Source organism: Hyla sarda, chromosome 2 (genome assembly GCF_029499605.1).
Source record: "Hyla sarda isolate aHylSar1 chromosome 2, aHylSar1.hap1, whole genome shotgun sequence".
Taxonomy (NCBI): domain Eukaryota; kingdom Metazoa; phylum Chordata; class Amphibia; order Anura; family Hylidae; genus Hyla; species Hyla sarda.
The window spans coordinates 43,338,785-43,352,877 of record NC_079190.1 but is presented as its reverse complement, the minus strand read 5'-3'; the positions used below and the strand labels follow the sequence as shown (position 1 = coordinate 43,352,877).

The 14,093-nt window shown below is 40.6% G+C and overlaps 1 protein-coding gene across 10 annotated transcripts in view; it reads right to left on the bottom strand.

The window, feature by feature from the left end:
* ATM (ATM serine/threonine kinase) overlaps positions 1-14,093 on the bottom strand; it is a 203,042-nt gene that overhangs the window by 100,966 nt on the left and 87,983 nt on the right. For all 10 annotated transcript variants that reach the window (XM_056561645.1, XM_056561649.1, XM_056561647.1 and 7 more), the window contains 7 exons: positions 12,518-12,594; positions 11,928-12,083; positions 11,751-11,826; positions 11,255-11,385; positions 8,733-8,832; positions 3,403-3,579; positions 343-512 (listed from right to left, as the gene is read on the bottom strand). In XM_056561645.1, the coding sequence (XP_056417620.1) occupies positions 343-512; positions 3,403-3,579; positions 8,733-8,832; positions 11,255-11,385; positions 11,751-11,826; positions 11,928-12,083; positions 12,518-12,594 (887 nt within the window). The remainder of the gene's footprint in view (positions 1-342; positions 513-3,402; positions 3,580-8,732; positions 8,833-11,254; positions 11,386-11,750; positions 11,827-11,927; positions 12,084-12,517; positions 12,595-14,093) is intronic.

The following is a 14,093-nucleotide window of genomic DNA, read 5'->3' as shown; positions in this document are numbered from 1 at the left end:
GATAGATAGATATGAGATAGATAGATATGAGATAGATAGATATAAGATAGATATGAGATAGATAGATAGATATAAGATAGATAGATAGATAGGAGATAGAGAGATAGATAGATAGATATGAGATAGATAGATAGATAGATAGATAGATAGATATGAGATAGATAGATAGATATGAGATAGATAGATATGAGATAGATAGATAGATATGAGATAGATATGAGATAGATAGATAGATATGAGATAGATAGATAGATATGAGATAGATAGATAATAGATAGATATGAGATAGATAGATAATAGATAGCTATGAGATAGATAATAGATAGATATAACCTCACTAACCTATAGAAATCTCTGAGAGTGGGGTAATCTAACAACGTATAAGGAAAAGTGGACAGGGTGTATTCTGGGACCTTCATTCTAAGCCACTCAAGAACCAAGTAATCCAAGTGAGAGGTCATGAAGTCCTTCATATTTCTGTATCCCAGGGTGGTAGAAACCTTTTCCAAAACCTGTGGACAAATGGGGAAAAATCACCTCATGACTAACATGTACACCAATAATTTCTGCTGAAAACTGTGAGCATCTTTATGGAATTCGCTTAATTTTTAGGCTCTTCTATGCTACCCCTATTTTTCACTATATATGGAAAAAAAAAAGAGGAATGTGTAATAAAGATCCTACAATAGAGATACCAGAATGAAAGTAATTTAAATTACGGTAAACTTAGGTAAAACCTCTTTTGTTCTCTGGAGACCCTGAATCATCTGGCCACATTCCCCATAGCTTCTCAAATTTGTGCCGGGCATTGGGGGAGATTTATCAAAACCTGTGCTGAGGAAGAGTTGCTGAGTTGCCCATAGCAACCAATCAGATCACTGCTTTCATTTTGCAGAGGCCTTGTTAAAAATGAAAGAAGCGATCTGATTGGTTGCTATGGTCAACTCAGCAACTCTTCCTCAGCACAGGTTTTCATAAATCTCCCCCATTGTGCTTATGGTTGATACCCTTCTCCAAATTAACCAGTGAGCTAACTTTAGCAATAAATTTTGTGACCATCCAACCAATGCATCGCAATTTGCTTATGAATCATATATTAAAACATTTTTTTTTTAAATCAACTGTTGCCAGAAAGTTAAACAGATTTGTAAATGACTTCTAAAAAATAGAAACATCTTTACCCTTCCAGTACTTATTAGCAGCTGTATGCTACAGAGGAAATTCTTTTTGAATTTCTTTTTTGTCTTGTCCACAGTGCTCTCTGCTGACACCTCTGTCCGTGTCAGGAACTGTCCAGAGCAGGGTAGGTTTGCTATGCGGAATTTCTCCTGCTCTGGACAGTTCAGGTGTCAGCAAAGAGCACTGTGGACAAGACAAAAAAGAAACTCAAAAAGAAAAGAATTTCCTCTGTAGCACACAGCCGCTAATAAGTACTGGAAGGGTAAAGATTTTTTTTATTTTTTAGATTTTTTTTTATTTTTTAGAAGTCATTTACAAATCTGTTTAACTTTCTGGCACCAGTTGATTTAAAAAAAAAATGCTGAGGAAAAGTTGTTGAGTTGCTCATAGCAACTAATCAGATTGCTTCTTACATTTTTCAGAGGCCTTTTCAAATTGAAAGCAGCAATCTGATTGGTTGCTATGGGCAACTCAACAACTTTTCCAGATTTTCAAAAAGAAAATAATTTCCTCTGTAGCACACAGCTGCTAAAAAGTACTGGAAGAGTAAAGATTTTTTTTTAATAGAAGTCATTTACAAATCTGCTTAACTTTCTGGGACCAGTTGATTTAAAAAAAATGTCCACCGGAGTACCCCTTTAAATCCTAGCCACCGCCACTTTATGAATATCCGTGACATTGAAATCCTCCACATATCACAAAACACAGGCTAAGGGAGAGAAATCAATGGAGATCTGATACACCTGCAAAGCAACCAAAAGCTCTCCAGTGCTGTACAGGACCACATCATGTGTACAAGTTTAGCATCCGGCAGGGTACAATGAGAGCAATTAGAATCAGTCCTCACCCCAATGTCAAAAATAGATTTAGGATTCCTATAGGTCCCATGCAGCAAATAAAGCTGGGAGAGGCAATGTCCCTCAATCAGAGAGTCATCTCCAATATCTGTCCCCAATGACCATGCTCAATAGGACCAATAGACCATTCCCACCTCTTTTCACTATTATTGGAGTGTTGACGGAGAACAATATCCAGTAGAGAAAAGTATGAGGTGGTAATGACCCCCGCGGAGGAGAATTCTGTAGCTATATGGGCCATCCAAAAATTCTGATAGATCGCTAACCCCTACAAACCCAGGTCAGCCTAATGACATAATTGTAAATAACAATGAACCATAGGCTGAGGAAGAAGAAACCGGTCTCTCAGCTGATCAAAGCTCCTAAAACATGTGACACCCTCCAAAAACCCACTCACTGCCAGTTCTGGAAACCATATAGAAACAAGGTGGCCATAGGGAATCCCACACAGGAGTACACTGAGTGGTGCCCGAGAGCTCCTGAAAGTACCTTAATTTTCACCACACTTTATGCATAAGAAGAAGCGTGTGGGGCACCCAACCCCTTCCGTTCTAAACTTACGCAAGACCCCTTTAAAGGAAATGGGTCCAGTGGGTAATGGATCCACTCGCACAGTTTTCTTCAATAATTAAATGGGTACTCTGCACCTAGACATCTCAATCCCTATCCAAAGGATAGAGGATAAGATGTCTGATCGCGAGGGTCCTGCCGCTGGAGACCCCCCGCAAACTTGGCTGCAGCACCACAGACATCCGGTACACGGAGCAAACTTTGCTCCGTGCCGGATAACTGACGTTGCGGGGTGGAGACTCGTGACGTCACGGCCATGCCCCGCTCGTGATGTCACGGCCATGCCCCCTCAATGCAGGTCTATGGGAGGGGGCATGACGGCTGTCACGCCGCCTCCCCTTGACTGGGATTGAGGGGGCGCAGCCGTGACATCACGAGCGGGGTGTGTCTGTGACGTCCCGAGCCTCCAGCACTGCACCCGATGCTCTAAATGAACGCCGGGTGCAGCAGGGAGATCGCGGGGGTCCCCAGTGGTGGGACCCCCGCGATCAGATATCTTATCCCCTTATCCTTTGGATAGGGGATAAGATGTCTAGAGGCGGAGTACCCCTTTAAGTAGAAGAACAGACAATACAAAGCAAGAGTAACCCAGCTTAGGGTTGGATCAGTCCATTTATAAGGCTGCTAAACACACAGTATATGTCAGCCTCCAATCTGTAGTGTCACTAGTCGTGTATCTTATATGACAAGATACCTTTTAGTGGCACAAATACTCTTCTGACCTATACTAACAACATACACTGCAAAATCATCGTGACTACATCCTAACACAAACCAGTGCTTTGAAATGGCTTACTTTTCTGATATGCTGAGGATCCAGGTTATTTTGTTTCACAGACTGACATATAGCAAATAAAGCCTGCTTCTCACACACTGGACTGGAGAACAGGATCACAGACACCAACATAAGAAGGGTAGAATTTCTATTACACTTCTCATCAGGAAGATCCTCTGGGTCCTGACAACTGCGAGACTGAAAAGAGGGAGAAATACAATGGTAAAAAAGAAGAGAATGGCGGTATTCACATTACTCCTATCATTTGTGAGATGAAAAAGTAATAGCAACTTTGGGTTGCAACGATTTCTGTTTACTCCTCTCTCCTTTTGTGTTCTATGTCTGTTGCTTTCCTGTTTGATCTTCGTTTTGTGAGTTTCCCTGTTAGTTTTATGTTTATATAGAAGGAGATTTATCAACCTCCATAGTAGATTTTTTTAGCGTAAAAAAGTTGCACATACTTGCGCACGTGCAAATTTTCTATACATGCTGCAACTTTTTGATTTTTGCTTATTCCAAAGCACATTTCTGAAATCTGCCCAAGTAGTAATTTTTTCTTTTTTACTTTGCAGTGGTCATTAGAGATGAACGAACTTACAGTAAATTCGATTCGTCACGAACTTCTCGGCTCGGCAGTTGATGATTTATCCTGCATAAATTTGCTCAGCTTTCAGGTGCTCTAGTGGGCTGGAAAAGGTGGATACAGTCCTAGGAAAGAGTCTCCTAGGACTGTATCCACCTTTTCCAGCCCACCGGAGCACTTGAAAGCTGAACTAATTTATGCAGGAAAAGTCATCAACTGCCGAGCCGAGAAGTTCGTGACGAATCGAATTTACTATAAGTTCGCTCATCTCTAGTGGCCATGTATTTATGAAATGCGATAGTCGTTATTCATGAAGAAAAAAAGTTGTATCTCCATTTAAAAGTCGCATATGTATTTCAGGTCCAACCTGGCTTACAGAAAGTGCCTACGTCTGCAGAAATGGAAATTAACACCCACTTTAACAACTGTTCTTGTTCTGCATCATGAAACAAAGCTACTACATTAATGTTAATGCTAATTATAGAAAAAATGTATTATATAACTAATAACTCTATTAATTTTAAGGTGGAAAATACACACTGCACTCCTTGTTAATTTTAGGACACGTACATGCTGGCGTACCCTCTAAATTTTAAAATTAATGTTGTGTTAAAATAGAATAAGGCACAAAATAATTGTGTAAGAATTTTTACAGACCACGTAAATAACCCATATGTGGCACAAAAATTTTCCTTATAAAAACAGAAACATCCATAGTAAGAAACATCCATAGTAATACAGCTTCATGCACATTTTGGGGTGGGTAAAACACCGAGCCGTTATTTATTTATTTTTTATTTTTTGTGGCTTCACTATTGTTTATGTGCCTGCCGGTGCCGCTCTGTCTTCCTTCCTGGTGTAAAATCCGGCCTCAGCGCAGCGACGCAAGACTCCGCCCACCAACGTCACAAAATGCGGCCTCAAAATTAAACAAAAAAGCCTCCAGAGTACGGATATTCATGGTGTCGCATAGTATGTTTTTTAATTTCTGAGGAGGGTGGGTGGGTTGTTGCGGGATAGTTGGAGTGCCGCTATTTAGTGCCAGGCCGGCCAGTCAGGTTGTCACCTGATGCGGTACACCCCTCCTCCCCGTCACTCTCTAGCAACGCTACCGGTAATAAAGGGTAGATAAAGAACTTCGGCTATTAACATAAGAAAACTCTTCTGCTTAAAAATCTGCTTTTGTAAGCGGGTTTCCCGGGTTTTGCTTACGTGCGATTTATTTATCAAGGTCATGCGACTATTTGATAAATGGGTCACATGTAAGCAAAAGTAAGTTAAAAAAAATTGTCATATAAAAGTCATACGTTTGAAAAGAATGCTAAATCTTCTTCAAAGTCTTTGCTGGTGGGGTGTAATGCCATTGAGGTCCCCTTCTCTCGGGAAGCGTCTCCCATTCCATCCCTCTGGAGACCTAGAAGGACCTGTTGTCCTTTATCCCTCTGACCTCATTGCCTGACTGTTTCTTTATTTAGAAGTTTAAGTATTATGGATGTACCTGTATGATTTATTCCTTTCATGCTCTCATCTGTAACCCCACCCGGACCCCTTTTTATTTTCTGTACATCCGTTTCTTTAATAAAACTTGTTTTGAATATGAAAAAAAATAAAAGTAAAAGCAATAAATATAAATCATTAAAAAAAATAAAAATTAGTAGCCTGATCCTGCAGTCAGCCTAGACCAGTGTTTCCCAACCAGGGTGCCTCCAGCTGTTGCAAAACTACAACTCCCCAAATGCCCGGACAGCCAAAGGCTGTCCGGGCATTCGGGGAGTTGTAGTTTTGCAACAGCTGGAGGCACCCTGGTTGGGAAACACTGGCCTAGACAACCTAATTGCTGCTAGTTTACAGAGTCTATTAGACGGCTCGGAATCCGTCAGATGGGCCAACACAACGGATCACTGGATCATTCCTACAGCCCATTACTTTAATTCTCGTCCGCTTGTGCCCTATTACACAGGGTGATGTCAGACAAGGAATCTTAGTCCTGTCAAAACCAAGTGATCGGCTGAAGAACAAGCATTTGCTCATTGGTTGGCTCATCACTGGGCGTATTATACAGGGCAATTATCAACTTATTCCGACAATAATTGTCACATATATTAGGGCCCTTAAGCATTTTTAACTAACCATCTTATAGAGTTACAATCAATAGAAAAGGGAGACAGATGGAATGGAATAACACATGACTGCAGGATCAGACTACACAGGGGATGTTTTCAGTCTGTAACCATGAGGACAAACAGGTCTTCATAGAAGCTGTATACATTCCAGACAATATGCTATTTTTTAAGTGTACCTGTCGTCAACAAAAACTTTTTATACGATGTAGATAATACCATTGCAGACAAAGAAGTGTATAGTCCAGCTCACTCCCTCAGCCCGTCGCGCCAGGACCGGCGTGGGCAACACCGACTGGAATTGACAAGTAAAAGCAAAATGTCCAGCGCGAATATGAAGGAACTGGATGTTTATTCCAATAGCCAAAAAGACAAGGAGAACATGACAAGGTGACGCGTTTCGGTCCTAAGGCTGGACCTTAGTCATACACTAGTATACAGTGAGTACAAACCTTATATAGGTGGCCCCTCAAACAACGACCAGTAATCCGGCCTCATCTGAATAGGGTCCTCCTCCTCTTTCCGCGACGTGGGGGTGATAGGTAAAACCCGGAGAAAAAATAAGAGGGTGAGGAGGAAAAAGCGGAGACAAAGAAGGAACCAAGGGAAAAAATAGAAAAAGGAGAGAAGAGAAGATAAAAAACGGGGAAGAAAAGGAAGGAAAAATAAATAAATAAATAAAAAAAGGGGGGAAAAAGAAAAAAAGGAGAGAAAAAGAAGAAAAGGAAAGGAAAAGGGAAAAGAGAGAAAAAGAAGAAAAGGAAAGGAAAAGAAAGGAGAAAAGGAGTGAGGACCATGGGTAATCACCCTCACGTAACAGAAAAAGGTTACAATCTTAAACAATACAGAAATATATAAAAACAGTAAATGTTTATTACATGTAAGTGAAATATTTTAAAAAGGTCAATAATAAAACACATAATCTTATTCTAAGACTGCTCCCCAAAGGGAGAGAAAAGATGAAAGGAATGAGCTATGTTTGAGGTTTCATATGGAAAAAATGTTAAGCAATAAACAGTAGATTAGATGGTATTAATATTTTTTGTATAATAAATAAAAAAAATTTTTTTATAAGAAGATACATAATGTAATAATATAATATATACCAATCACTTTCTCACAAGAGAAAGAATACTGTATCCTATGAAACCATAACATAGATACTCTTACAGGATCAGCAAGTATCCTAATTTATCTGGGACACTGAGCCGGTTTCAGTGTCCCAGATAAATTAGGATACTTGCTGATCCTGTAAGAGTATCTATGTTATGGTTTCATAGGATACAGTATTCTTTCTCTTGTGAGAAAGTGATTGGTATATATTATATTATTACATTATGTATCTTCTTATAAAAATTTTTTTTTTTTTTATTATACAAAAAATATTAATACCATCTAATCTACTGTTTATTGCTTAACATTTTTTCCATATGAAACCTCAAACATAGCTCATTCCTTTCATCTTTTCTCTCCCTTTGGGGAGCAGTCTTAGAATAAGATTATGTGTTTTATTTTTGACCTTTTTAAAATATTTCACTTACATGTAATAAACATTTACTGTTTTTATATATTTCTGTATTGTCTAAGATTGTAACCTTTTTCTGTTACGTGAGGGTGATTACCCATGGTCCTCATTCCTTTTCTCCTTTCTTTTCCTTTCCTTTTCTTCTTTTTTTCTCTCCTTTTTTTTTTTTTTTTTCCCCTTCCTTTTCTTCCCCGTTTTTTATCTTCTCTTCTCTCCTTTTTCTATTTTTTCCCTTGGTTCCTTCTTTGTCTCCGCTTTTTCCTCCTCACCCTCTTATTTTTTCTCCGGGTTTTACCTATCACCCCCACGTCGCAGAAAGAGGAGGAGGACCCTATTCAGATGCGGCCGGATTACTGGTCGTTGTTTGAGGGGCCACCTATATAAGGTTTGTACTCACTGTATACTAGTGTATGACTAAGGTCCAGCCTTAGGACCGAAACGCGTCACCTTGTCATGTTCTCCTTGTCTTTTTGGCTATTGGAATAAACATCCAGTTCCTTCATATTCGCGCTGGACATTTTGCTTTTACTTGTCAGATAATACCATTATATGTATATTTGTAATATACATTGGTTAAAAAATGTTGTATATTTTTGTCCCTGCAGCTATTGCCTGTGTATCTCTATGAGGAGTCCAAATACAGGAAGTGAGGGTGGACAAGCAGGGCTCTGTACACTAAGAAAAAGCAGGACAGTGTGCACTGAGGCTCTATAACATGACCCTGGCTAATACATCAGGATGATTGACAACCCAGGAGCCTGCACCGATCCCTCCTTGTCCCGCCCTCACTTCCTGTATTTGGACTCCTCCTAGAGACACAAAGGCAATAGCTGCAGGGACAGCATTTTTTCACCCAAAAATATACACAATTTTTAACCAATGTATATTACAAATATACATATAATGGTATTATCTACATTATGTAAAAAGTTTTTGCTGATGACAGGTACACTTTAATAGACTATTTGCAAAGTTTGAATTTTTTTTTGTTATTATTAAAATATTTCCCATTTCCATTTTTATTACTAACATGGCGGACATGGATAAGCACGGTATCTAAAAAATACAAGCTACTAAAAATCATGAAATTAGTGATGGGACAGAAGGTGTAGGCTCATATTACCAGTTGACTCATTCCCTCCTGAGCCTTCATGTAGACATTTTCAAAAGCCTTCTGCTGCAGTTTCAGGGGGAGCGCCTGTAACTTCACATCCTGGAAGAGTCTGGGAATGATCATTGTAAAAGATGTTATTAGATTAGACGGCAGTGTCCAGACCCAAAAATATAGGGGCCAAATTCTGCCTTCATATCAATCCCTAAGACAATACTCCCTTTTTTACAGCCAGTCAGTGGTACATAGTAGTAGGTAGAAGAAATCCCGGCACTCACAAGTAGATGCTGAATCACCTTAAGTGTTTATTAGCAGAATCATGCATACAGCATACAGGACGCGTTTCGGCCACCTCGTGGTCTTCATCAACAGATCAGATGATGAAGGCCATGAGGTGGCCGAAACGCGTCATGTGTGTCGCCACTATGCTGTATACAGGATTCTACTAATAAACACTTAAGGTGATTCAGGATCTACTTGTGAGTGCCAGGATTTCTTCTACCTACTACATATGTTTACCGGTCCACGTGCTCCACGCTACTGAGACGAGTTCCGACTCCTCCTACCTCTACTCACCTAGTGGTACATAGTATTCTTAGGTACAAGTAAGATCTGTAAATCGGACAAAGCAGCAGCTACAGCAAATGGATGTCTGCTATAATTCCAGCCATATTAAGATCAGTGCGAACAGACGCAGCTCACGTTGGGTGGTACAGTTGCCAAGACAACAGCACAACATGCAGGGCGTTCTGTGCACAAGCCCTTTTCAGATGAACAGAACTTATGCATCACACTCCCTGAGCATCGTATGGATGCCTAGGGAACTGTACAGCCCAGAGCAAGCGTCATCTCTCCTCACTATTCTTTGCAGAACGGGCAGTATACAAGTGCTGGACTTGCACTTTAAAGGGGTTCTCCGCTGTAAAACATTTTCTATTAAATCAACTGGTGCCAGAAGGTTAAACAGATTTGTAAATCCTTCCAGTACTTATCAGCTGCTGTATGCTCCAGAGGAAGTTCTTTTCTTTTTGAATTTCTTTTCTGCCTGACCACAGTACTCTCTGCTGACACCTCTGTCCATTTTAGGAACTGTCCAAAGCAGTATAGGTTTGCTATGTGGATTTGCTCCTACTCTGGATAGTTCCTAAAATGGACAGAGGTGTCAGCAGAGAGCACTGTGGTCAGGCAGAAAGGAAATTCAAAAAGAAAAGAATTTCCTCTGTAGTATACTGCAGCTGATAAGTACTGGAAGGATTAAGATTTTTTAATCAAAGTAATTTACAAATCTGTTTAAAGGGGTATTCCAGGAATTTTTTTTATATGACTATGCTACAGGGGCTGTAAAGTTAGTGTAGTTCATAATATAGTGTCTGTACCTGTGTGTGACGGTTTTCTCACAATTCTTCTGTGATTTTTCACTCCAATATTTATTTTTAACAGCATACAAAATGACTGTTGTCTCAGATCTTTCCCAGGTTGCAATGCGGACAAGACCTGACATCACTAGTCATCTGATGACAGGGAGCCTGTCTACTTCGATGGGTGGAGCGATCGCTTGGTGGGAGAAAGATCAATCTGCAACTAATGCAACAGCTGGAGGCACCCTGACTGAAAACCACAGGTCTTTTGAATGGATACAGCTCATTTATGTTTCAATGGGTGGGTTGGCTGATGTGTGGGAGGGAGGAAAATGGAATTATGGGATTTGTAGGCAAAAAAGAAAAACTCAATCAGGAAATACCAGTTCACAAACAGCTAGCCACAGTGTTATGGTAATCTCACAACATAGCCATTTAGCCCCAAGACAAGCGCAGATCCTTCCTAAGCATGTCCATTACTGTCTGCCAGGTACGTACTAAAATCACCTTATGGTGGATAACCCCTTTAACTTTCTGGCACCACTTGATTTAAAGAAGAAAAAAAAAAGGTTTCCAGCGGAGTACCCCTTTAAGTAGAAGATGCTATTTCAGTGTTTCCCAAGCAGGGTGCCTCCAGCTGTGGCAAAACTACAACTCCCAGCATGCCCGGACAGCCGGAGGCTGTCCGGGCATGCTGGGAGTTGTAATTTTGCCACAGCTGGAGGCACCCTTCTTGGGAAACACTGTGCTATTTAATATATGACTCTATTGTCATAAAAGCAAACAAATTCATATCATTACCAACGCCTTATTCTATAAAATATCTAAACATTCTAGGGATTCGAGGAAGCAGAGACAGATTCTTATCAGATTCTTGTACCCCATTAAGTGTGGCACAGGAGAGTGGCATGTTTTGAGTTGAGTTAAAGTGTACCTGTTAAGCTGATCTCTTATTCTCCAGATTGGGTGTGGAGAGACGCAGGTCCACACAGGGTGGTCAGTTTGCTGAGGAAACCAGCGACTTTTCTCCTCTAGAAAAGAACATGACTGTGGACCTGTGTCTCCACTCCTGATCTGGAGAACAGGCAGGAGCATAGCTTTAAAAGGTACACTTCAAGCTTCGGATTTAGGGAAAAAAAAAAAAAAACACTTTAGAATTTGGACAAATAATAATACCTGTTTGCAGCCTGAGCAGCAAGCATACGAACTTGCTGATGGGTATCTGCGAGAAATTCGGAGAATGCGTCTCTCACAGAAAGGTCAGTATCTCTTACAGTGAGAATTGCCCATTTGCTTTGAGGGTCAACCTGTAATACAAACAATGTAAGAATAATCCAATTAAAAAAACAGAGCATCTACTGGTGCCCATAAAGTCTACTTGGATCCCCATAGACCAATAAACACAGTATGCAATTTTTAACCATGTACTGGACCCTCAAATGCAGACTACACCAGGGTTCCTATCATGTCTTGGATTTGATAAGTATCTACATTTCCGTCAGGGTATATAAGCCAAGAAGGCCATATATGAATGAAAATACGAAGCGGCAGCAAACTCAATGCCCCAAAAGTACTGATATTCAGTATAGATCCCTCCAAAAATCAAAGGGACTGTGATACTTATGTTTGTATATATTTTTTGTATGCATAGATGTATGTTAATATTTTTTACCTCGATTAAAGTTTTCATACAGTTCACAAGTGCCACGCGAACCATTGCTGTATATTTCCCGTCCTTTGTTAACTTCCTATGAAGAATATGTGGAAACAGAATATGACTAGTATACAATACATAACAATTTACAATCAACCTTATGTTCATTTCAAACTGCTGAAATTGGACACATACCAGAAAGCATAAATGACATTAAGCAGCTGACCCTCTGCGTCCGATGTCTCCTCCGTGTCCTCTTCCTCCTGCCCTAAACACCTTACAATAGGAAGGAGACTTCTGAGAATAGCAGTACAGACCTCTTGGTCTCGTCTGTAGGCGGAGCAGACATCCCTAAAAGGAGAATAAGGATAATGGATCTAAGGTAAGACAAGCAAGGCTTCATGTACACTATTGCATACTAATATATTTACGGTGTATATGTATATATATATATATATATATATATATTTAGCATTGATACAATGCAATTCTATGGGCTCATAATGTACCAGTATCACACAGAAGTACAAGTACAAGAGCAATCCATATGACAACATGCTATAACACATGCCATATGATCGAACTATTGTTTACTACCAGAAACTATTCTAGGGCAGAATATGGAGCCTCAATGCAGCACTGTAGGGAGTGCCAATAAGTTCAATGGGTAATACAGACTGCAGTGCAGACTTCATTTTCATTGATTTGCCAAGTGCACAAGGCAAAAAAGTCAGTGGACAATGGGTGTCAAGTAAGACGGGGAAGAGGGAAGAAAAAAAACTTACGGAAGAGATTTCAGCAAGATATTCATGTCCTCTACAGGAAGAGCTTTCACTGGAAGGTCATTTAGAAGCTGTAAGAACTGCAAAGAAAGTAAGGAAGAGCAGAAAAAGAAGAAAAAAAGGTATAGTGAAAACAACTGCACTTTTTTGCGGAGTTAGAATTTGCATTACATTTTTTGTCCAATTTCACAGTAGCTCAGTAGGATATGGAGATAATGGCCAATATAAAAATGAGAACGTATTATGGGACTAGTGGTGGCTGGGTGGTTAGTACGGACCGCACACTTCAATGCAAACAAACTATTTTCCTAGTGGACATATGGGTTCCCCCCAAGTACTACAGATACTGTATAACACACCCTGAACACATGCTTGTCTTAACTGGCCTCCTATTACATCTCTAATAAAGTGTGCCTTATTCAGGTAAGGCCAAATGTCTATAGTGTGTTAGCAAACATCTTGTTGCTACAACAAATATGGGTTATAATGGGAAATTTTTGAGAATAGCACTGCATGCATATTACTGGCTAATAAACAGCATGTATATTCCTGGCTAATAAACTGCATGCATATTCCTGGCTAATAAACCCATCAAGACCCAGCTAAACCAAATGTGGCCTAATAGTGAGCTCACATGTTGCAGCTGAAGCATGCAGCCAAAACCACACCTGAATGCTGTGGCCAAAGGCCATGTGGTCTGGATTATTAGCCAGGTAGTGTGGTCATTGGCCACTGCATGTGGATGAGTGTTACATAAAGGATGACAAGTCATAAAAAGGGACCTTTAAAGGAGAACTGTGGGGAAACATTCTTCATTTCCCCTGTGCCCAGGCTGCAAAAACTAAAAAAACAAACTTTAACTCACCTTCGTACATTCCCCCTTTGCACAGATATGGTCATCCCTCTTCTCCGGTGCTGGTCTTCTTCCTACTTCCTAGGCATGGTGACTCATACTGTGCTCAGAGTATTGCTGGCCGCAGCGATGTCCCGCCTCAACCGGTCATGTGAGGAGGCTGTGCCCCGCCTTCTCCCTGCTGCCCGGACTCTTCACATGACAGTGCCCTCAGCCTATCACCGGCTGAGGCGGGACATCGCTGCCGCTGGCGATATACTGAGCGCAGTATGACTCACCGTCCCCAGGGAGCAGGAAGAAGACCAGCACCAGGGAATTGGGATGCCGATATCGGCGCAAATGGGGAACGTAGGAAGGTGAGTTAAAGGTTTTTTGTTTTTTGTTTTTGCAGCCCGGGCACAGGGGAAATGAAAAATGTACTTTAAACCATTGTTAAGTATCTTTTTCAAGTCCTAGTAACTGTGATGCCGCTCTGTATATAAAGCTGCCTTTCCTGAAGTTGTGTGGGTGGGCTTGGAGCATGCTGACTTCTGCTCAGCTTCTATGTAACATGCCGCTTTCCCCCAATTCCCAGTAACTGTGGCTGCATGGTGAGCGTGCTTCTACTCACCTCCAGTCCAACCTACCTTGCAATCAATGCCCTATACATTTGCCATTGTTTACAAAGTACAAGCACGGAAACGCATGGACCGACAGTGACATCATTGCTTGCATGGAGCCCGTCTT